Genomic DNA, 25,603 nt, shown 5'->3' with positions numbered 1-25,603 from the left:
GTTGGGAAACCCCAGATACGCATATACACGTTTCATATTAAAGCTCTGTATTGGATGAAATTACAAACATCCGTTCTCTTTTATAATATTTAGCCAATGAAAATAGTCCTTACATAAAATGATGAAAGTATTCTATTAGTAGTTTTACAGCATATAAGCGGGAAATTCTATTGAAAACGAGGTCAATGGTGACAGTAAAACAAAATGTCAACATTCATGTATTTCGGCGACGATTCTGATGGAAGTTTTGAAGGCTTTGAAAGTGATGATATTGATTTTAACCAGATTCAAGATGAAGGATTGGACATTAGTATAAGTCCTGTTTCGACAGCTGACATTTCAGATTTATCTGAAATGCGAGACAATCAAATCTGGTCGGAACACGTGAGACCGGTAAATGTGGACGACTTTACAGCAGTTTCAGGACCAGCATTTATTTCAGAAGAAAATGCAAGGGAAATAGATTTCTTTTTACGTGCTTCAGGCAGTATCATAACAAATTACCAAAACTGCAATAAAATAGTGGACACATTGGTGTACAAAATAGTGTTGAGAAAAGTAATCTAATATACATTTTAAACACATGAGATATATTTTTTTATTATAAATATGTGAATATAAACATTGATTCCTGTGGAAATGAGTGGCACAAAACATTGGTAAGTGTTTAAAATTGTATTTTTCATTAAATTACATAGTTTGCATGGGACAAAATTGATACAGAAAATGTTGACAGCATGTAAATAACTCAAGAAGTTCTCACTCAGGCAGCTATTATGATGCTCTGGGGTTCAGCCTACAAACTGCTGCTAGAAGGCGGGCTGCTAATCAGGCTTAGTAGCCAGGGCAGCAAGTACTTGCGGAAGGTAAAGAGTTAAGGGTCAAAATTTATGTCTGGAATTTTTCAGCCATTTATGCTTGAATTTGACATCCAGTAATTAAGTCAAAAGTGAAATTATGGTTTGACAGAACTACAATGGAAAGGACTTTTGAGTCTGGTGATGAAGGTCTGTCTCTCTTGCTCATATGGGATAATATAAGTTATGATACAAGTTATGTGGAAACAAAACTGAACATGAGGATGGATGAACAGATAGATGGGTATAAGAAACGAAATTGCTCTGCCTTACGTGAATATAGAAACTTGATTTTTGCCTGATTATACCATTAAAATTCAGCACCAAATATCATCTTATCATACATGTGATTCTACATGTGGTAGGTCAAAACTATACTATTTTAAAGGCCAGCTACCAAACATATGATTTAATAGCTGAAATCTACCACTTTTGAAAATTACAAGAACTTTTTTATATATTTAATTAAAAAACATATTTTGATATGTTCTATCAGCACTATATAGAAAACAGCAAGAACAAGTCTACTTGGGACCAGAAATATTCCACCAGTACAAATGGCCAGTGAGATAGTGCATGGCAGATCATATATTCAAGAACAACTGAGATGTGTACACAATAAGCTGTTGATTGATTACCTTACTGTTGGAATATGGGGAGTTTAAGGCCACATGCAGGATGTCTTTTGAGAAATTATGAGTAATGAAGGAATAAAAGATGGTTCTGTTGTCTTCTGAGCCCCTGATGAAAATCGACCTACCACTGCCAAAAGGGAGATGAGATATTGAGACCAACCATAACAAATTGTTTCAGCAGACACACTACAGTAAGTACTTTCATTTTGTGTCAGGTCTAATTGTTACTGTCTTGTTCAAAGTGTTTTCAGAAAAATATTTAAGGGCACCTCTTGCAACTTGTGTTCAGTTCATAGCAAAATGCCAAAATTTGTTTTATCCCAATGCAAAGAAATCACTGGCCTGGAAATATTTCAAGTTCGACAGAGAATGGATATCCGAGTTTTATGCATGTGCAGGGGAGTAGCAAAGGTTCCGCATTTGCACTGTGTGTTTGAAAAGTATGCTTCTTCTGCATTTCATATTCATAAATTAAGTTCAATCCCTTGATAAAATATATCAGTAAACACTATAAGTAAAATAATTTTAAAGTTGGGATAAACTATTCATAAAAGCATAAATACATGTACATTTCAATGTTTTTTTTAAGTCTATATCAATCTTTATAGTAGTGAAACCTGCCAACAAAGTTCTGGTTCTGAGCCATGAAGTAAAAGAAGTCCCAAGGATGAGATCAGGAATACATCCCAAGTCCAAATCACAAGAGCACTCAACAACCTATAAACCCAGCAATAGGAAACTGAAGCTAGAAATTCGCTACAGACCGAGCATAGCTGTCCTGTCATTACAACATTCTAATGCTGAATGATATAGATTATCCATTCCTCATAAAACAAAGTGATTCCTGGGGAAATCTGGACCAGAAAACTACTAGCAGCTTGTTAAGTGTGAAGCTTAAAAATCAGAGTGAATGTCACCAGGACAGTTATAATGTGAAGGAAACAAATTATTCTAGTGGATGCTACTAAAAAACCGTTGCTTTGAACTATAATAAAAAGCATCTTTCTTTTTTATTAATTGACTATACACTGACTCGCATTAGTTATTATTATTGTAACATCTGAATCTAAATCCAATTTATCTTCAAAACTTGCAATTATATAATACTATGAACATAATACACACAAAAATATGCTCTTATTTTGTTTCAATTTCCCTGAAGTATGTAAAACATATGCCAATAAAACACATAATGATTTAGAAGCCAATCTACTGATCAAAATGTTTAATTCTACTGGTTTGAGATCCTGGTGTCTGTCACATATATGTCTACCTTTCTTAAATGGTACTGAGTCTAGGTAACATTGGAAACAATCATGGTTGAGAGAGGCAATTGTAATATGTGCACAGACTGACACAAAACAGGTGCATGAGAAGACATAACAGGAAGACTCACAATTTATGCATGAAACTGTGAATACGTTGAAACACAGAAGATACCAAGTTATTTAAAATAAAAAAATTTGTTTAAAGCTGCATTATCCCTGGGCTTTTCTCACTATCCCCGACCCAAACTTTATTACCTCAATAAACATATGTGCATTAATGTCGACCACAAGTCCTACAACCAGGGATGGTTACAATCTGTGGACCACCACCAAGCATATCTCATTGTCTAAGGATTCTGCCTTGAATGGTTCATAAGTAGCAGCATATTCTGAGGGATTACTATATTACCAATTCTCGCAACTCTCCCACGTCATCAACTATACTGTTTCCTCCTATCCTAAATAAATATGATTTCAATCATTCTTGATCACCTTACCTGCATCTTCCATTTTCATGGCTTTAAGTAGGTCTTCCCTGACAGAATTCTTGGCTTTAAAGCAGAGACGACTGACATTCGATTCCGTATCATCTCCGGACAAAGTAGTCAGGTCAATACAGGCAACTGCTCTTAATAACCAGGCAGCCTATAAAAATGATCTCATATGGTATCATAATGGTTCAATGACTTTAACAGTTCTCTCGTAACATATTTTATAAGACTGTCATAAAATGTAACACTGAAATCTTGTGTTTATATTGTTGTAAAGCATGGCAGCAGAAAAATGCTATCAATGTTATTGGAGGCAGGACAACAGCAATATTTGGAGGCAAGAAAATAGCAATTTCTTGTGTGCATGTGAATTGGATTTTTAACGTCGTTTTAATCATTTCTCAGTCATATCGCTATGATGTAAAATGCCAAAGACATGTAGCATCATACTCCACCCAGTCACATTATCCTGACACCAGGCTGACCAGTCCCAGCACTAACCTCTTAGTTCTGAGCACCAAGCGAGGCAGCTGCTAGTACCATTTTTTCAGTCTTTTCAAGACTAGCAGGTTCAGCAAGCAATTTTGCTGGTGAATATTTCTCAGTGATCATACTGGACTAAACACAGTTGGTAAAATGACTTCACTTGTCTGTTTTAATAAGACCAATGTTGGGAAAATAGCGAGAAGTGAGTCTGCATTCAAATTTTGTAATAGTAAATTAGGCTGGTCAACAATTAGCATTTTACTGGCTCTGATTCTGCAATGTAAATTTCATTAAAATGCACCAAATACTTATCAAAATTTATTTAAATATCAAAAATGTTTATCCTGAATCAAAAACAATGATGCGTAAAATCGTTACAAGCATAAGACAGTATCCTCAGAAACAAGTAACTGTTCCCAGAAAAAGTCTAGTAAGTCTTGCTGAAGGCACGTCTAGTAAGTCTTGCTGAAGGCACGTCACTTCATTGAACTATGTTTTCTGGTGAAATATTGGATAAATTCAAAAATCCCTTCATAATTTCTAGCTTCATAACTTTTTTTAGAATGAAGTATTTGGTACTGGAGTTGAAACGTTTTTAACTGCAATGCATCCACTTTCTAGTCTCTTCTAGAGTTAGCCTGATTTTTCCTCATAATGAAAAATGTCTTTAAGTGCCTGCATGGCAATGTGGCAATATTAATAAAACTCCATTCAGTCCATCACAACTCTACCCACTTCAGCTCAAAGTTTATTTTTTTCTTGTTGACTCTGAGGGTATGGCAGAATGCATATTCATGCCCTATAAACTTGTTTCCAGCCAAAATAATTCCTCTCTCCACCCATTACTGAATTTTGTGTGATATTTTAGTCGCTTAGATTTTGGCAATTTAGTATTAGGAGATCATGTCCATTTGGAAGGTGACAAACATTAAATACAAATACCAAATCAATACCTGAACTCTTTAGTGATGACTAATTCAACCATAATCTATTAATGTCTTTAATCTTTTCCTAATTTCTAACTGGTTACACATAATATAATCCAGTGATTAATTTTAGGTTAGTGAATGTCAAATTAGCAATATGTTTCATACTGCGGTCATATGATCACAGGAAGTCCTCACTGGAAATATACTACACTGGAAGCAAGGTTAAACAAAAATAAGACTGTTGTGGAATTCTTTTAATAAATGATACTGAGTACACCAATCCCTCTTTAATTCACACCCTGATAACCTGCAAACCTGAATAGAGCATGGAGTCTGGCATGAATCCCATTTTTTTTTTTAAATCAGAAAATACCCAAAACTAAGCCCTATTTAATGAACACAAAGAAAATCACAATCCAAACTGGTAACTGAAACCTTTATATCTTGCTCATTTTATTATTGAAAATGGTGGACACTACCTGGAAGTTTGAGTCAACATCATGAAATCCTCAACTTTTAATTAGTTAAATATTTTGTTAAATTCTCTTTCCAAACAACATTTTCAGGTCTCTGTAAATAAAAATATTTGACAAAATGTGTCTCAATGAAAATATCACTAATATGTAACATCTCATGTGGCAACACTTTAATAAAAAGATAGCAATTAAATAAGTTCTTGTGAAGTGAAATTTACATTTTGGTTATATCTTTTAATTTGGTTTCAGTGTACTCATCACAAATGGAATATGCCCTCTTGCCTCTTGTATTTTAGCATGATAAATGTCAATCTTCAATATTCAGGCTCTCCATGAGCTTTCTGTGAGAGCCTAATTAAGTGCTGATGTTTTGATCTCCAACATGCAGAAGCATTTGTTGAATTAACTTCATTAAAAGATTACCTTGGTATTATCACGTTAATTATGTATTTTTAACAGAATCAAATAAAGGGAGGTGGAATAAAAGAAAACTTAAATGTCTTGCAAATCCTACCTATGTAAGAGCTAGCTGTCCCGATTTGTCAGGTCGACTCGTTTCAATTGATCCGTGAAACACTGCTATAAATATTATTATCTATTAAGTAATATAATTTAACTACCTTAAATTAGCCTATTCATTCACAGATATGATTAAAGATAGCAAAATGAGTACTTAGTGAATAATAATTTGTTTCATTGATATGGTTATTTATTGAGAAGCGAGTTCCTGAGTTTGTAGTGAACTTAAAATTCCTCAACTGGCACAAAGTGATTTCCTCATGAATGAGAAGATGTTTTACTATTACTTGCAATGAAATCATTACATCAGTATTTTATTAATAGAACAACAGAAAAATTGAATTCCTTCATTGACAGTTGTTTTATGAAAAAATATCCAAAGATTTGAAAGAATGGAATCTTGTTTCATTGTGAATCATGAAGAAGAACAAAAAACAAACAGTGATGTAATATACAAGATTTACGAGTATGTGATGGTTGGTGAGGCCAGTCAGAGTAATTCTATTATTGATCTTTTAGAGGTTGGGTATATTAAAAATAAACATAATTTATACAAAAAAAGTGAACAAGGCTTCCTAAGAAAACACTCCTTATTGACAATCATTACCAACACAATTATAAACTGAGCATTCAGCCATTAATCAGCCCCATTACCCCTCCACCCTAGTTTTCTCGATGTCCAGCTTGAATGCCATCCACTTCTTAATTTTTTTTAGGGCCATTTGCAACTCGCACCCTCACATGCAGTTTAGATGGACCCCATTTTGTATAAGTTATCATGGGAGAGATGTATGCAAGAAATTTCAATAAGTTATGGAAGGGATGAGAGGATGTATGGTACTAAAATCATCTCTGAATGTACTAGAGTTTCATCTGAAAAATCTAATTAGCATTTGCAAATTTGCCAAATACCACTTAAAGCATGCTTGGCTTTTACCTTTAATAGTACTATTTTGAAGGCCAGCTTAGCTTTTATCTTTTAAAAGCAGCAATTTGATGGGTGAATCAAATACTGAACAGAACAAAGACTCATTTCAGTGTATGTCAGATCTCCATTATGTCAGAGATCTAAATTTTAATCATACTAAAAGTTTTGAAAATTAAAACAGTAGTCACTTCAGTGTTTCTTAAACCATTCAAAACCAATGACAGTTAAATGAATTATCAAGTCATCTATCCCAGGATGAAGAGGTCAGAGGGAAAATCATAGCCATTGGTTGCACCACTAATCAGAAACTTTTCCTCCAGATCATGCCTGTAACAAAATGAACCAATCTGGTCTTCTAAATTACAGAATAATGGAGGAAAAATATTGCTAAAAATAAACATCTTAAAGCTGTGATAAATTAATCCTTCGGACATGAATTAATTTGCCTATTTAGTGGTGGATTCTTGTGTATGGACATCCATATATTTGTAAGCTTTCAGAAGAAAGTTTCAATTTTCAATGGCCTCCAGTTCTAGTTTGTTAAACAAGGTCCACAAATATTAAATTTGATGGTCTCCATGGTGTTTGAACAAATGTAGCCCAGGACATATACTGTATACACCCTAAAGCCAGCTCTGATTACTGACCAATGGTAATGAAGATCACGTCCACAATCAAGGTTCAAAATGACTGCTACATTTTCTTTGTAAACTGCAATAGCTGATACCATACAAAACAACATGGGATAAAGCTCTGACAACAGCTATTACTGGTGCCCACCTGCCACTGTTTCTTCACTGTTCTTCTTGTTCCCAAGGTGTCAGCTCTTCGCTGGACAGCAGGAAGATTTATGTACACATTTTCTAGCCAGCTGGCATCTGCAAAAGAAATTTGAAAATATTATGGTGTTATTCAAAATCCAACAGAGAATATCAATTGTAAAGTTTCATTTCAATTGAAGTATTCATTTGGGGCCAGAAAGGTGAACATTTTATACAAGAGAGAGAGAGAGAGATACGCATATACATTGCATTTATCCATCAAAGCAATAACTGCCAGCTATTATTAATACTTTATACGTATATTTCCTCTTCCTCTTTAAATGTACATACTTTAACATACTTATCAAGTATGTCTTATTAACTTTTATAATTAACAATTAATGTAAAATAGTGAAACTTAATTAGCCCTCTAGTGATAGTGCATAAAGTGCTAGCAAAGGTTATTGTAGGCTATGTTCATGTTTGTAATTAACCTATACAAATATACTCTTTACTGTATATTTCTCATGCCCACGCTCATTTGATACTATCTACAGTCTTTCTTTACAGTATGTTATTCATCAGGCTTCTTGAAACACCCAATAAGCTTCTTAAAATAAGCATTTAATAAGAACTGAAATAAAGCTGTGCATGAATCCTTTACAAATACAGTGTGTGTATTATTTACAAATACACAGAGAGGTACATGAAATGACCTCTGGCTGCATAATTTAACTCTTAACACAATTTGTTTGCAAACAATACATTTCAGATTACATTAAAATATATGATCAACAAGATGTATTTGTATATCTGGAATGGCCTCATTTACAAAAAAATGACATCCCACTTTAAACATATTACCTCACAGAATATTGTACCCAATACCTATGTAAAAAAAAAAAAATAATTGCTCTGAGAAACAGATCATATAGCTCTGTAGGGCATATTCTGACAGGGTAAATCAACTTCCTGACATAATAAGCATCCAGTCTGTTACTCAACATACATTAGCCACATGACTTACATCTGATAAATGCATCAGTAACAAAGTTTAGGATTGTGTACAACATTACAAGATATGGAACAGTCATTACATATATTTTGAGTTACTTCTTTGTTTTTATAATTTGAGGAAATTTACATGAAACGTAATTTTATGATATATCTATAACTAAACCAACATTCTCCATATTTCTGCTTATTAAAAATATAGAATTTTCTATGTGATCAATAAGCAATTTTACTTTAAGGGTAAATTTTATCAGCCTTTAAGAGAATCTTGATATATAACTTATTGTAACCAATTTATTTTTTATAAATTGGTCTGATAATGATAAGGATTGCAATCAATGAAAATAAAACCTTCTCTAGTAACATTGTCTTCTGGCTCTGATTATTTGCGCTTTTAGAGACATAAATTATGAAGGATGCAAAAGGATTTTTAAAAGTTCCACAAACAGTACAGTCAATGATTGAGCTTTGATATATTCACAAATCACAACGCCATTTAAGTATTGGAAAAAAGTTATATGCTAAATCTATTATACTTTTTTAAACTCTAGTGGACAATTTGAATAATAATACTTACCTTTTTCCCAATCTGATTCTTATAGTTGTGGCAACAAAATTTGTTACAAAATGAAGATTATGATAAATATAAGAAAAGCTTTAGGAATGTTAAGTTAACTTTCTTTATTAAATTTTTCCAATATACTTTAGTTTCTATTTGCTACTGATGTTCCTTTCTAATATTTTATCATCATCTGATCATACGTACAATGCTGTCACAGGAAGAAATACACTTCTATGAGGTGCATCCAAATGGGTGTGGGTGGGTGTAATACACAATATTTACAACAAGTTGTCATCTGTCTGAATGCATGCAATGAAGAGTAAAGAGGGAATATATCATTGTCATTTGTTCCATACTTTGCAAACATAACTAATCTTTCTAAAATAATGAGATATCAAGATAAAAGAATTATAATTCTGAAAAGGTGAAAGTATGTGCTTAAGTGCATCAAAACCAAGAAGCCCAGGATAGATTACATTCTGACAATTAAAAAAAACCCATGTAAATTAGCATGTTCAGCATTAGTTCTACAATGTAAGACGTTCAACCTAAAGTTTTAAAGACTCAATTACTTGATTGTGCTTGGTTATAGTTTAGTGAGGATAATGGCGTAACGGTAAGTGCAGGACGACTAAAGCAATTAGACTTTGTCTGAACAGTATTTACTGAAGAAAACATTTTCAAATATAATTTGCAACAATATAATCTATATGGGGATTCAGCAGAAAGCTGGAAGCTGTTGAAAACTGTCTCCCCAAATTACTGTAGACTTTAATCTGAGATTCAGTGTCAATATGAGCTGCCAACAATGTCACATATTGCTGAAATCTGGCGTCTAGTTTCTGAGCACTTCTTGTTCAAGCAGTAAGACGCCGACCCTCCCCCATAAAGCATATAACGTTATGGGTCGACGTTATAAAGGCAGCCAGTTATACATAAATATGGGACTACGGTAGCTAGGTCAAGCTCAAGGTGTCCCCATCAGGTCGCCGTATCATGCATTGCTGACGGAGCTGAGCCCAAACACGTTAGAACAAAAACTAAAAACGTTATAAAGATTACAAAATGTTTTGCTTTATGAATGACATGCAATGATAAGTGAAAATTAATTTAAATGACATACCAAAGTCTACACCAGGATTTCGAGCAGCCATCTCGAAGGGGAGATAAATTGTTATGTCTATCGGTGTCAATCATAATACATCCCCTAGCATATTTGATCCTGATAGCCCATGTCGGACAAATGTTAATATGGGTTAGTTATACAGACCTTCCATATATAACGGTGCAATACTAAATCTTTTTAGTGGGTATTTTGATGTGTGTACTTCCATGTATGGCTTCAACCGAATATGGATAGCAGATTTAGTTTAAACGACATTTATAATTTATTATTACATCCCCAGTCGATTATTTAAAACTAAATGCATCGAGGAAATTCGGTCTAAAAATGCACAAAACTTTGTCATTTCATTCATCAATGTATAGTTTCTAACCTGATCATGGCTGCGGAGTCGCTAACAGTAACGCTGTCATTTCGTTCACGTTTCAACAAACGTGAATTTCTTTACTAATACGGTACCACTTTGTGTGCACGAGTCTAGTTTAAACATAAAAAAAAGCAGATCTGATGCAGCCACCGTCTTCAATAAGCTCTCATTAATTTTATAAATTTCCCTAACTTTTGGAGTCACATCTCTTTGAAAACACGTTTGTAAGTGTTATACATTTTATTTTGTTCATTTAAACTATATGTTGTAGAAATACATCTTGGAAAATTAGACATAGCATGCATTTGATGCAGAAGTCATCAGTTGTCACTGAAAATGAGAACGTACTGGAAACCCAAAAAGGACAGTGAATACTGGTTGTTTACATCCACGACCTCTGTTTGGACTGAAACGCGAACAAGGTGACAATGTTGTTGTTGTTGTTCAAGGGTTTAACACCATTTTTCAGCACAAGATAGGCTATACATGGCGGCCAGTATAACTGGTGGAGGAAGAACCCTGGAAAACCCAGGGAATAACCACCGACCCACCAGAAGCTACTGGCAGGCTTTCCAACGTACCCACGCTAGCCGAGCCTTGGACTCGAACCCACGCAGACAGAGGTGAGATGGCAGTGATCCGGAACGGTGAGCGCTTTAGACCATTCGGCCACTCGGGACCCCAGGTGACAATGTAAGGGCCACATGCAAACAAGTAGGTTGGAAATGTTAAATTGATGAATGAAATGATTACGTTTTGTACACTCATGTATCTCACGTATGCTTGAAATCGGCAGGAAGCATAAACTGCAGGGGAGGTAAGTAAATAATAAGCCCTTCAATAATGCTGACACAGCCACAGTTAGAGTGCGTATTTTAAAAAGGTCTTAAACAAAATTAAACATATATTTGATTCCAGTTATTTCTTCAAATCGTATAAAATGCTGTTTCAAAATAGGTAATTTTTCAAGCTAGGATGGCTGAAATAAGAAAATAATATACTTATTTATCTAGGTAAATCCAATCAAACAGGTCTGACACCTATAAATCAGATCAGAAATAAAACAGGAGCAGCTTAAATTTATATTTTTGTACATTACTACATCGTCCACTCACTTTAATTTGCAGAAACATACGGTTTCATCACAGAACTTCATATGCATATGAAACGCGTGATATACGTATAATGAGTTCATTGGTGGATAATATATATATACAGTAATAACACTCTAAGCTTTATATACCTTTATACCCTCCCCCAACCCCAAACCAAACCCTAATCCCCACCCCAAAATAGCCCCCGAAGCTATCTTTGTTGACCAGACCTTTTTTGTCGTCTAGTTATGCCAGCTAGAGATCTTGTCAGTATTGATGCATTTATTATTGATATGGGGAGGTCAAGGTCATCATGACCAATAGGTCATTTCCAGTGGTGGCAAATTACATTTGAAAAGAAAGTTTATGTAACCTTATGGTAGTTATCTCCCAGTGGAAAATATAAGAAGTGTTACTTTTTCAGATTGTTGACTTTATTGACTTTCGTTTCATATTTAAGTTCATCGGGACAAGTGTATTTCATCAATGGGAATCAGGTGGTCATTCCGAGGAAGTGAAAGCAACGGCACCGGCGTGAGTACCAATATCAATGATAAACATGTTCAAAATATAACCTCCATCATTTATGCTGTTGTTGTTATCATCGGGTTTAACACCAGTTTTCAGCACACGATAGGCTATACATAACGGCCACTATTAATGGTGGAGGAAGAACCCGGAAAGAACCACCGACCCACGAGAAGCTACTGGCAATCTTTCTCACATACCCACATTAGCCGAATCCGAGACTCGAACCCACGCAGGCAGAGGTGAGATGGCAATGATCCGTAACGAAGAGCGCTTTAGACCACTCGGCCATCCCCCCCCCCCCACCCCGAGCCCCCATAATTTATAAACCAATTTAAAGTGTACAGTAATAGTTATCATCTTATATACTGTAAAAAAAATTAACAGAAACCCATGGTAGGATAAATTAATTGTATTATTTTAAACTACAGTGAAGTGCGTAGTATATACGTATAAGCTGATCGTGAATGCTCGTGCATCCATGCTTACCTAGGAAAAGTTGTTAAGTTCGTGGAAAATTAACACGCGTGAAAGGAAATCGTCCCCGGAAGGTTTTTGAAAGAATTTGCAAAGAAGCAAGGAAACAGATGGGGAAGGTCAAGAAAGTATAGTATGGCTAAAATCAACTTCAGATAGAGTAATATCAGTGTGTACCCCAAACCCCACCCCGCCAACACCCATCCAACTCAGATTAGTTAATTCTTAATCAAGAGACAATATACTACAAGAACGGAGTCCATAGACAAAAACAATTGGACGATGTCTCCCAGGCCCTAAAAAGACAAAAAAAAACATAAAAGGGATAGACCTAAACCTAAAATAAACTGACACTCAAGATAGAAAGATCGATTGTCTGGCAATGATGAAAGAGGAATTAAAACGGGATACTTCAAAAGCGATTGATGATATGCGGAAAGATTTGAAAACTTGTAATGAGTTTAAAATTATATATTATGAACTTTAAAAACCTGAAATAAAAACTACGTAAATGTTCAGGGGCAATCAGTTTTACGGGAAGTGTATTTTTGTGAGCTAAAACAGGAAACTTGTTGTATTTTACGTCCAATAGATGTCACTGAGATAGAATTGAGCTATTGCATTGTCATTCAGCTTGTTGCATTAAGACTATTTGTGTCTTGGATGCGGGAGGTCGCGAATTATTGGGCATGTTCCGATCGCTATGTACTAATGTGTACACACCATAATGAGTAGTGGTTACTGGTGTTAGAGTAATTCCATATTACCATTTTGTTTGAAGGAATATTTAAAAACTGAATATTAAGAGTTTTGTAAAGTTTTGAAAACTATTAAAAATAAATCTTTGTTGTGGTGGAAACTAGGTAAATATTTATTTATAATTACAATAATATACACCGGACACTCCTAGCAGACAGAATGAATTAAAATTGTACAATTTCTGCTGTGCTCAGTCACCTGACCAAAGAACATGGTATTGACTGAGTAGGAAACATAAGGTACTATTTACATTAACATAGCATGTCAGTTATAGAAAAGTGGTATTACGTTGTCTTTGTCTTGCTTGTAAACAGATTGTTCTGGCACATCAAGGGCAGTGCAACCGTCTGTGGAACCAGATGGCAAGAGCTGGAAGCACTGTGCATGGCATCAGCTTAGATGTGCAGGAGTACCTAATGGCCATCCAATGCATCCGGACTTGTATCCAAATGCCTCCACATTTTCACAGGACAGAATCAGCAGTAGAACTCGACGGACCTTGCGGCGATGGAACAGACTTTGTAGAATGACAATGTTCTCCTGTGTAGCATAAGGAAGTAACAATGCATGAGGGGGTGGGAGCTTGATTTATAATGTCAGCAACTGTTTTATAAATATTTTTCTCACAAAGACTGGATGGGGGCATATGGTTAAACTTGTATAGCTTTTCCAGACAATTCACTTCCCAGCAACATCTAAAATTAGTGCATTTTAAATATCACTTGCGTTCTAGCAGTTTTCTGAGGTCATAGGGCATAATTGAGTCTCAACATTTATTAAATAGTAATGTACGTCACCTATTTCTACTAGACTGGAGTTTAAAAATGACTAATCACAAGAAGAAAAAGGATCCTCATCATGTGAGAAAGAAAGGGTTTACAGTAGGCTAGCACTGTTGGTTCAGAATATATTTGGAAGTTTATACAGTGAGACTGGGTAAAAACAATTGACCGTAACGTTCAGATGTATAGTCCACACACGTATCTATAGATGATACACAATACTCCCAAAGTAACGTCTCTGCACTTTTAGACCTTAAACATAATTGTATGGCGTCTTGGGACATTACTCTGCTTGGATTCTTTTAAAATACTTGTTGATGGCAAGAAAGATGTAGACCAGGAAACAAACTACTTTCTGACAAGCGGATGAATATAACTAAATGTTAATCCCCGTAAGCATTGAGTAATATCGTATACAAGATGCAGCTAATGTTAAAACAATATTTATCGGACTCATAAAAGTATTTTGTTTAGAAACGCCAGTTACATTCCCTTTAAAAATTAACATATCTAAAAATCTGTGACATAACTTTAAATATATTCGTATGTAAAAAATCTGTTCCAATCCCTTAAAACTATTCATATACAAATTCATCACAAGCCCTTTTAAAAATATACATATTCAAGTGTAAGCATGGCTCTAACCAACGAAACACGCACACACATTTATAAAAATTAATTATCAGAAAGACGTCGAAATTAAGTATCTTGTTTTTTTTTTATTTTTAAAGTAGTCTGATTCAAAGATGAATACTGAAAAGATATTTAGGAATAACACACAATTATCTAATAAAAACATTTTTTTTCTCATAAAACTGGAAAAAATAATTAACTGAGACTTTATTATGCACAAGGTGAGTACTATGTTTGGTGTTCTTATTTTCTGTATAGTCCTGTATTAAAATATTATTTTATTAGCCAGATTTTTCACAATTTACACTTCAAACTTCTAACTTGTGATTTCAAAAGTCAAACCTCCGAAACATGACTTCCTACTCCATCCAGTAGACTCTAGGAAAGCTTGGTCATCTGTTGATATTAGATGACTATCAAGCAAAGACCATGACATAATAGCTTGGTCATCTGTTGATGTTAGATGACTATCAAGCAAAGACCATGACATAATAGCTTGGTCATCTGTTGATGTTAGATGACTATCAAGCAAAGACCATGACATAATAGCTTGGTCATCTGTTGATGTTAGATGACTATCAAGCAAAGACCATGACATAATAGCTTGGTCATCTGTTGATGTTAGATGACCATCAAGCAAAGACCATAACATAATAGCTTGGTCATCTGTTGATGTTAGATGACCATCAAGCAAAGACCATAACATAATAGCTTGGTCATCTGTTGATGTTAGATGACCATCAAGCAAAGACCATAACATAATAAGATGTAGTTTCACGAAATTGCTGATTGTAATAAATAAGTGCGAGCAATCTCCAAGACATGAGCTTTGATCTTAACACACCATATTTTTTTGGACTATTTTAAAACAAAAATACTTTTGTGCAATATTTTATATGGTTAAATGAAATCAATTGCATAAAATATAATGTAAATAAAGATATATAATTTCAAATTATTAATTTAAATAATATATGTCGTAAATTCACATGGTTCACACATAGTCAATTAATCTTAAAAGGATAGTATCATTGATGTATTTATTATTGTCCCGTTTTCAATATATGAATGCCCGGATGAATTCTTTACTACAGGTCAAATCCACCATCCACCCCGCCCCCAATCTGCCCTTGCATAATCCACTAGCACAGACGAATAATTGCATTTGCTTAATCCGAATGTACAAGCATCGTTGTAGTAAATTTTGTCCCATTCGACAGCGAAGAAAAGAAGCCTTCCTCCTTCACGGATGTCTGGAAGGGGCGGATTGGAGACGAACGAAAGGATCCCCTTTGTGTTTTATTAGCTTTGGCTTGTGATGGCTGTGGCTTACGCTGAGTGGATCTCTGGTAGCACTGTTCTCTGGAGGGTTTTGTCATACGGGTGGCTCTTGGAGCTCGTTCCTGATTTCCCGTTGTATCCCTGCAACGATGCTGTCGTTGCGGGTTATGGAAATTTGTTTCTTTGGTGGCCTGTTTACGAGCCTCTAAAATGTGGCCGTTAACAAAAGGTTGGATGATTAAAGGTTGTGTCCGCAATCTGGCTTTATGGTGGCCCTTTAGAAAGGTGGAGGTTGGGAGGATATAGTCCCGTTCAGCCGATTGCAGATTAGTAGAGACTGGGAGACTGGTGAAGCGATGTCTGTAGAAAGTCTGAAGAGCTAAACCAGGCGTCATGCTGGAAGGGAGTCTTAAGGAGGAATAGGAGTTGGAGCGGTCCCTGGATATGTCGACGTATGTCTGTTTTTGCGTACTGGTATAAGGGCTAATATGTGATTGAGCACTAAAAGTAGGATGATGTTGCTGGGCCTGATCATTCGAACACGACCTAGGCCGGTCGCAACGGAAATAGGCCGTGTGTGTGAAAGGAGTATCGTTCGATTCGTAATGTTACGACAGATTACGGGATGCTTGATCCGCTTAACTTGTCTGTATATATGTAATTTGAGAAGGACGTGATGGATGTTTGTTAAGAAATAGTTAAGTCCGATAGGAATCGCCAGTAACATTGAATCTGAAGGTGACTTGGGTGCCTGAGAAATTTCTGATCTTGTTGATTTCCGGCGCGTCGTGGCTGAAGGGAGAGAGGTTGATTTGTCAGTACATCCTGTATGGATAAAAGGTCAGCTTGCAGACATTATCTCTTGACGTCCGTTTCTGTGTTTTGCCCATAGTATAAACTTGTAAGTATATTGAGCAGAAAATATAAACATGGGGGTCCTAGCCCTGCCACCTTGTATATACTATCGGTGCGAGCTAAAGCTTAGCGTTTGCCCAGTAAGTGATAACAGGCATTCTAATGTCAACGAACCGTATAGAGAGTAAATACTACTAAATATAAAACGATATGCCTGTACATGTCTTGTTTTGATATCGAAACGTCGCAAAGCCGGCAAAAAGAATGTTACCTGGAAAAAAGTACGTCGTGGACAGGAATAATCATTAAGGCGTAATGTTCGGACGCTAAGACTGCCTATGTTAAAAATTGCAGACAAGGCAATAAAAGTTATAAATATTTAAGTAAATATAATTACGATATACATATAATACGACCTGTAGGAAGGCTCAAAGATGGCCTATACAAGTTCAAGTGTAGTTAGATAGAAAAGAATGGCGCTGAAGCACTAACAATGCCGTGCAACGAACGCCCGTCTGTATGTTCCAGAAGTAGGATTTATACAGACAAAAAAAGCTTCTGAAAGTATAAGAAACTTGCACACCTAATTAATGCAGCCCGGACCTAACCGTGGGTATATTATATCCGCTTGTGCAAATGACGAAGAGTACTTATATATATATATATATATATATATATATATATATATATATATATATATATATATATATATATATATATATATATATATACATATCCGACAAGTATGGACAAATGTCGGCGAAAGAGCAAGAGAAAAGTAGGAAATAGAGATGGAGTATAATTTCCTTAGAGTGAAAGGAATCCTCCAGCTGAAACAGGTATGCTTCCAAGATGAAAATGGATGGTGAGGTCTCTTGTAAAGAGTACATGCTGTCTCGCACGAGCGGATGTAATTACTGAAATGTTCTTGCACGTTGCCGCCAAGTCTTATAGGTAAGGGGAGATCACTCTGCCCAACCGCCAGATGGGTTGGCAGACAGCTTTAGCTCTCTTTAGCTAAAAGTAGTATCTGTGAGGGCTGGTCTTGCAATGTAGTGGTAATTCTCCGAAGGTATTATGATTGGGTACTGTATTTGAAGAAGAAAAACAACGAACAATAATAAATGAATTTTAAGATAGCTTATACAAGACTCGTTGGAATAATGAAATGATTTTAAAACAATACAACCGATTATTACAACAACTGATTAATTTTTACGCCCATCGTTCCCTACGGAAAAAAAACCCCACACATTTCTAAAAATGACCTATCAGAAAGACACCCAAATTAAATATCTGGTTTTAATTTTAGTTTTAAAATCTGATTCTAAGATTTAATTGTAAATATGTCTAGTAATAACACGCAATTATCTTATAATACGACAACTGTTTCCATTATTAATGAAACAATTAAATGGATCTTTTTATTTTGCAAAAGATGAGTACTATGTTTGGCTCATTTTCTGTATCCTGTTTCAAATATTTTATTATTCAGATCTACACTTAAAACATTTAACTTGTGTTTTCAAACTTTACACCATTGAAACATGACTGCCAACTCCATCCATCAGACTCTTCGAAAGCTTGATTATATGGTCTGTTAGATGACCATCAAGCAAAGACCATAACGTAAAAACATGTAGTTTCATAATAGCACTGATTTTAATAAATAAGTACGAGTAATCAGCATGACACGCGCTTTGATCTTAACACATCATATACAAGTTTTTGTGACTATACTAAACCAAAAATACTTTGTTCAATGTCAGCAAAGGGTAATTAAAATAAATCGCAATAATTATAATGTAAATAGAAAAAATAATAATAAATTATTAATATAAATAATAAAACTCATAAATGCACATCTTAAATGTATCTTCAAAAGATTGTATTATTGATCTATTTATGTCCTATTTTCAATATTTGGAAGCAAGTATCAATTGTATCTGCAGATCACTTCCAGCCCCCACCCCGCTACCAATCTGCCCTTGCATAATACATTTCAACGGGCCAAAAAATGTATTTTTTAAATCCGAATGATACATTTAGTACATGTTTTAGTGTTGTCGTTTTGCTCAGAAAAACAGAAAATTGTCTTTTCTTACTTACTAGGTGATGATCCTGGCGTCTTTGGTCTTTTTACAAACAAAATAGATTGGGGAATGTCATGTACGCCCAGGTGCTTTAGCCTGTTCAGCTTCTAGTGTAGTAGATCATTTGACTCGTAATACTACACTGGTCGCTGGTACAATGCTTGCTCAGGACATACATACATACATACATACGCACGCACGCACGCACACACACACACACACATACATACATACATACATACATACATACATACATACATACATAAAATACAATACAATTCAATACAATACAATTCAGTACAATTCAATACAATAAAATACAATACAGTTCAATACAATACAATACAATACTATCGTACAGGTTAGATAATTTTTAATTCGTACTCTACGGACATTCAATCCCAGGTCCGCAGGTAAACGGCACACATCGCCTTGCCTGCACTCACCAGTCCATATTCAATCACGACTCAGCATACATCGCCATAAAGTGTTGCAACCGAGTCTGTGTTATATGCACTCGTGTGTAGCAGACACGCACGCATGACGCGTAGTAATTAATTCTCGTATATCTACACGGTCATTCCGGATTCATATGAAAGGAATCAAGATCTGTATGATTAATTATAGAGAATTATAAATATACACCAGACAGAACTGAAAGTGCTATCCCTGGATTGCTTGATAATAGAAGGCAGACTTAGTATTTAATACAAAAAATACCATCATACAGGCTAAAGAAGTTTTGATTCGTACTCCACGGAGATTCGAACCCAGGTCCGCGGGTAAACGGCACCCATCACCTTGCCTACACACACCAGTCCATATACCATCTATATGTTACACACAAGTGCACATAACACCGACTTCTATGAAAATTTGCACTGCCAGAAATATGTATTAATTTCATCATTTTATTACAAAAAACATCTTAAATAACGAGAAAATAATATGTCACCTTACGGTTGTTTACTATTGGCCATGTGAAAAAATAACTATACACATGATCAATTTTGTATAAGTCATTACTGCAGAGAACATGTACTACTATAATTTTATGAACTTGTATACATAAGTTTGTATGTAACCAAACTTAAATGAGTCTCTACTTTCTTGTTCTAAAAATGTTAAGATTATTTTTATATTAAAATCATACTTACGATCGGTTTTTTAAATCCTACTTTTATTTTATTCGTGGTTAAATTATTTGTCAATAATTACTTAGAACAGTAATGTACACGTATCTATCCATGCGACATGTACGTGTACGCAGGTAAAAACAACTTCATTTTCTCTGCAGAGCACTTTTGCACTGATTTAAACTTAATAAAACACATAAAAGCAGCCGACACTTATAGTACCATGTGGTATATTCATGAAAATCGACAACTCTTGTATTTCTTCTCTGAGAGTCATGCATGCACTGGTTTTGAATAGGATGATTTGCATGGTCCTTTTATTCACGTGTCCAGCACGCTATCGAACGAGCAAGCGCAGCTCCATCTAGGCAGGAGGTGACAATTCCACTTTCTACATGCTAGCTCAGACAGGATGACGTGGACAAAAGTATCTCAAACTTTTCAATGTTTGTTTGTATACCTTGCAAACTAGGCTACTTGCGCGAAATTTCTTTTAACCAACAATGAGGTTTAGATTTCCGAGCCGGTCTCCCTAAATACAGTAATGGACAGAATTTAACAGTACTGGGGAAGAAAACGTAGTAATGTAAAGAAAATTCCAGGAACGGAGTAAATCAGAAATATATTTTTGTTACAGTTTGTTGTTGATGTTATTTATCCATTTATATTAACAAGAAAATTTTATGGAACTAGCTTTATCAAATGCGCAGTAGAACTTCGATTATCCGTCAGGTGTGCAGTAGAACTTCGATTATCCGTCATGGTGAGGGACCGAGACCATGGCGGACATGAGAATAGACGAATATTATATTAATAAAAATATTATAAAATCGACCAGGTCACCAAAAAAAATCGAAATTTTTACATATGTACAAGTACTTGTTTGCATATTTTGACATAAAATGTAGTGACGGTTAACAGAGAGTGACGGTTAATAGAGTGACGGATAATCGAAGTTTGTATAAAACTATTATAAACTTGTAGTGTTACAATACTCCTGCTTCATAATCTCTTCTGCTTCTTTATCTTTTCTTTCTTACTTCTTATAGTGTTTTCTTTCTTCAGGCTATTCCCCATTCGGTGCCTATACACCATTTTAATAGCTCAAAACCTAGCTGTTTGAAGCCTTTATACAGAAGACAAGACTTAATGTAGAAAAAAAAAGAATTGTAAGGTAGTCCTTGTGAAGACTCCCGGACCCATGGCTACCTATGTACGGTGAATATTTTTTAAAAGAATTATTCCCACCATGTTTGGGAGATACAGTACCTTGTGATCTGAGCGATGCAAGCAATATCATTAAATATCACTGCAGAACTGCTTTGTTCCAAAATCATATCTACTAAACCTTATTGACTCATGAAACGATTGGCCACAATCCACAAGGACTTGTTCATCTTTAGTAACCGTCAAACAAACAAGATGACAAGTATACAATTTCCACTCAAGTTATTTAGCATTTGGTCATCCTTAATGCTCTTATCGAATCCCAAGAGAAAATTACCATCATTTTTATACACACAAGTTTTAATGAAAGAAGAATTGAACTTTGTCAAGTTCATTGATAATAAATATTGATTCTGATACACTTTTATGAAGCAGTGAACTTTATACTGTACAATCAGTACCGGGACCGTCAGTGTAGCACCAACAACCAATCTGTGAAGCACCAATCAGGAACCCGACCATTATTATCGAAACCGTCAGTGAACCACTAACCATCAGTGAACCAACAGTAACTCAACCGTCAGTGACCCTCCAAGTAAATTCAGTGTCAACTAGAGAAAAAGGATGAAAGCTGAGCAAATTCGAGAGCAGAATAAAATCATAGGCAGTGTGTGTGTGTGTGTGTGTGTTTGTGTGTGTTTTAGGGAGAAATTAACTTTGATTAGACCAATCACAAATAGTGTTACGTAATTTTGAAAGCTTGTTTCTCATTGGCTGACAGTGGAAGCAAATTCTCCGTGTTTTTATGATCATCAGGCTCTACAACGATTTATTTATTTCCAGTAACATTTGTAGACCCTGAGCTACTGGTGTCTTATGTTCTGGTATACCTGGGCCTATGTTGTTCACAGTTTCATACACATATTAAACAATTATGCATTATATGTTAGTCAATGAACTGTTAATACTCGCGTTTAAGGCTGATCTAACTGCAAACTGCGTAAAACAAGAACCGATCTGGGTCTATGCAAGACTAATTGGTAAATCAAGCAACATAGATTCTGTTCAGCCAGTACACTGTACGATAGATAGAAGGAGTATATGCTGTTTGCAGTTGAATCAAATTTGTATGCAAGTAAGATTTCTATAGAATTTTTTTTTTAAAGAACAACTTGCCTGGGGCAAGCTGACTGGAAAATTGAGCTTAGCCTTGGAAATATGAGCTTGCCCCAACATAATATTCCAGCATGAGTAAAAGACACAATATGGTATATTTTTAGGAAATCGCATTACATTATTGAATCATATGCCGATAGAAAGAGATTGTGTGCGTGTGTGACAGTGTGTGTGTGTGTGTGTGTGTGTGTGTGTGTGTGTGTGTGTAGAGAGAGAGAGAGATTGTAACTATGTATTTGTACACACAGCTCAAAGACTGAACAATTCTTTAATTCATATATTTAACAATCATCATATAGTCACCTTCAAGACAGCGACATCCATCACAATATTTGAGGATCCTTACGTATCAAGTCTCATGTAACTATTACGTAAACTAAGCATCATTAACGCGGCCGGTGAGTGATATATTTCACTAATTTAATCTCACTTTCAACGAATTTATCCAGTTCATTAATCATCATTAACGAGTGCCTATTAATTCCAAACACATATGTTAAGTACTCAATTTGTCAAAATAAATAAGCACAACAAGTTCTAAATTAATCATTCCTGAAAAAGATATTTAAAAATTCTGAATAAACTCACTGGGCAAAAAGTAATTCATTAAAGCACATCTAGTATGGTAATTATGTTGAGATATGTTCCTCTATACTTCCACATATGCAAACAGATCCATTTCAGAAGACATACTACAAAATAAAGTAGTGTGAGATTTATAATTTAAGCTTGACAGGAAATTGCCATTCTATGAAACAGGGGGTCCTAGTACTGTCATCATTGTTAGCCAGATCACTGACACAAGTTCCACACTACGCTGTTGATACGAAAATTTCTATTTTTATACAAATTCACAGCGAGTTTGACACAAACGTCAATCTGATTGATTATAGAAACACCCTTACTTGGTCCAGCTTACTTTAGGAATGTCAAAGTGCTCTGTCAAATCATCCAGGTGTCTGTTAAATTCCATTATTCTCTCCTTGTGAGTCTTGCTGGCTCTCTCAAGAATCTTTTCTGCTGCCTTATTTTCTTTTGCGTTTTCAAATGCAATTTCTGCTTTCGTTCTTCTATCAACTTTCATTCTGGGTTTGTCTTCGCCGCTACTGTTCCTAGAGATTCTTACATTTTCAAACACCTTGGTGAAATCTCTTTTCTTGTCCTTTTTTTTCTCCTTCTTTTTAATTTTGTCGGAAACTCCTTTTAATTTAAGTGCACCGCCAACTGCCTGATCGTAAGCCGACATCTTTCTCGTTAGTACTTCTTACTTTCAAACCGTATATATAGCAGATGTTCGACCTTCGTACACACCACTCAAGATGTACTGGTATCCAGACATTTGCTACCGTCTCTCTTTTGTACCAGAACCAGTTGTAGGCTAATGAAACGACGGCTTAGATTGGTGGGTAAATTCCCACCAATCACAAGCATCGTATATGTAAACTTCGACGCACCCCGCAGCCGTTCATTGCAAATTGATTTTAAATGTTGATATTATGCTAAACAAAATAATTATTATGAATGTCATGTAAACATTCGGAATGCTTTCTAAATTTTCAGCTCTATCAGACTCCACCTTTCCCAGCATATTGTTAGAAAATAAAATTTTACGAGATGTGATATCATTACAGGTTTTACAACTTTCATGCACGCTGTTTAACACTTGACCGTTGCTTCTAACCAGTTTTTTTTTCCTCGGACATTTGTATAACAATATCGGTTGGAAAAGAAACAAGCATTCGCATGATAGTTTTTTGGAATGTGAGGGTGGAAAAAAGACTATATAAACTGGTTGTCCAACAAATCATAAAGTAGATGAATCAGAAAGTTCATGTGCTTAATCAAATTTTATTGCTAAACGTCTAAGTTGATTATTCATATCGTTGGTCAATTAATGATATAAAATGTCAGATTTAATCAACTGTAGAATTAAAAAATGCCTTTTTCACACAAATATATTTAAGCACATTTTTGATGCTGTAAATGTATATATTTTTCACGCTGCAAAGGTATTTAAGTGTTTTATTTCACGCCGCACTTGTATTTAAGTCCTTTTGAAATTGCCTATGAATGTTCATGCAACTTGCCATAACAATTTTTATGCTTTGACGTATCTTCTGTAACAGTATCTCCAATCCTTTCCCACGTTTGTTTTAGTCAAGAAAGTCAGAATTGATACAAAATAACTGCAGTGTTTATTATAATATATATTTACAAAGCATTATGAAAGCACTGACATTTTCAAGATATCCACATCGCTAATAGTTAAATCACTAATTTGAAGGTGTCAAGTAGTAGCTAGAGATTTAAACACAATGACACTGCTAAAAGAAAGTCTAAGAATGGCGGATGCAGTAAACGCTATTCGTTTTGCAAAAGATTTGCTCTCGGCGTCTAGTCCTTGGTTAATTAATATTTTAAAATATCCTAATTAGTGTCAAAGAGTAACCAGGCCTTTTACCCCTAGCTTAACATCTAACATCAGCAGGTGCTAATCCACTGGGTGACGACAGGAAGATAGACTATTATGCATGACTGACTTAGTCAAGTAGGTATTTGATCTTTTGTTAACATCAAGGCCAGCTTGAGTGACAGCGAAGAGACCCATAGACATTTCGTTCAGTTGGCTTTAGTGAACAAAGTTATCTAAAACCATAGGAACAAAATCAAGAAATAGTCGATCATTATAAATATATAATCCTTTTCGTATCAAAATCCAGCTTGGCAAGGAATTATGTTATTTATGAAATCCATCAGCGCTCATAATCTATTGTTACACTAGTATTGAATGTGTTTGGTATATCGCTCTGCGAAGAATGACCCCTCATAATGTGGCTGACCTGGCTCTCTCCGGACCTCTTCTCATTGTCCCTCGTAGACAGAGAGGAGAGCCGCCCCCATCCCACCCCACAAAAAGCATAACTAACACAATAACCATCAAATATGCAACGTCGCAAAGTCACTAACAGAGTAATAATCAAATAGATACAAACATGTATATAATCAAGAGGACAGGGCGTTGATTTATAGTTTTGTTAGATAAGACTCTGAATAAATAAAGACAACTCTTAGAATAATTTGATCCTTTTGAGCCAGTCCATATATATATATATATATATATATATATATACACACACACATAACGGGTACAACAATACAAAACAATATAGCACAACACATATAACAAACGCTGGACATGCATTTTC

At 35.2% G+C, this 25,603-nt stretch overlaps 1 protein-coding gene and 1 pseudogene across 1 annotated transcript in view; both read right to left on the bottom strand.

The window, feature by feature from the left end:
• The window catches only part of LOC149801288 (deoxyribose-phosphate aldolase-like), a 50,322-nt gene extending 40,224 nt beyond the window's left edge, over positions 1-10,098 (bottom strand). The window contains exons 1-3 of the mRNA XM_089955346.1: positions 10,050-10,098; positions 7,370-7,467; positions 3,258-3,405 (exon numbers count right to left, since the gene is read on the bottom strand). Of these exons, the coding sequence (XP_089811472.1) occupies positions 3,258-3,405; positions 7,370-7,467; positions 10,050-10,080 (277 nt within the window). The 5' untranslated portion in view covers positions 10,081-10,098. The remainder of the gene's footprint in view (positions 1-3,257; positions 3,406-7,369; positions 7,468-10,049) is intronic.
• Positions 10,099-23,298: 13,200 nt separating this feature from the next.
• LOC149801287 (protein FAM32A pseudogene) lies at positions 23,299-23,711 on the bottom strand (annotated as a pseudogene).
• Positions 23,712-25,603: the final 1,892 nt, after the last annotated feature.

This window comes from Sinohyriopsis cumingii, chromosome 4, assembly GCF_028554795.1.
Source record: "Sinohyriopsis cumingii isolate HCF-2022 chromosome 4, ASM2855479v2, whole genome shotgun sequence".
Taxonomy (NCBI): domain Eukaryota; kingdom Metazoa; phylum Mollusca; class Bivalvia; order Unionida; family Unionidae; genus Sinohyriopsis; species Sinohyriopsis cumingii.
Note: the sequence above shows the minus strand (reverse complement) of the source record. Positions and strands in the feature narration are given on the sequence as shown.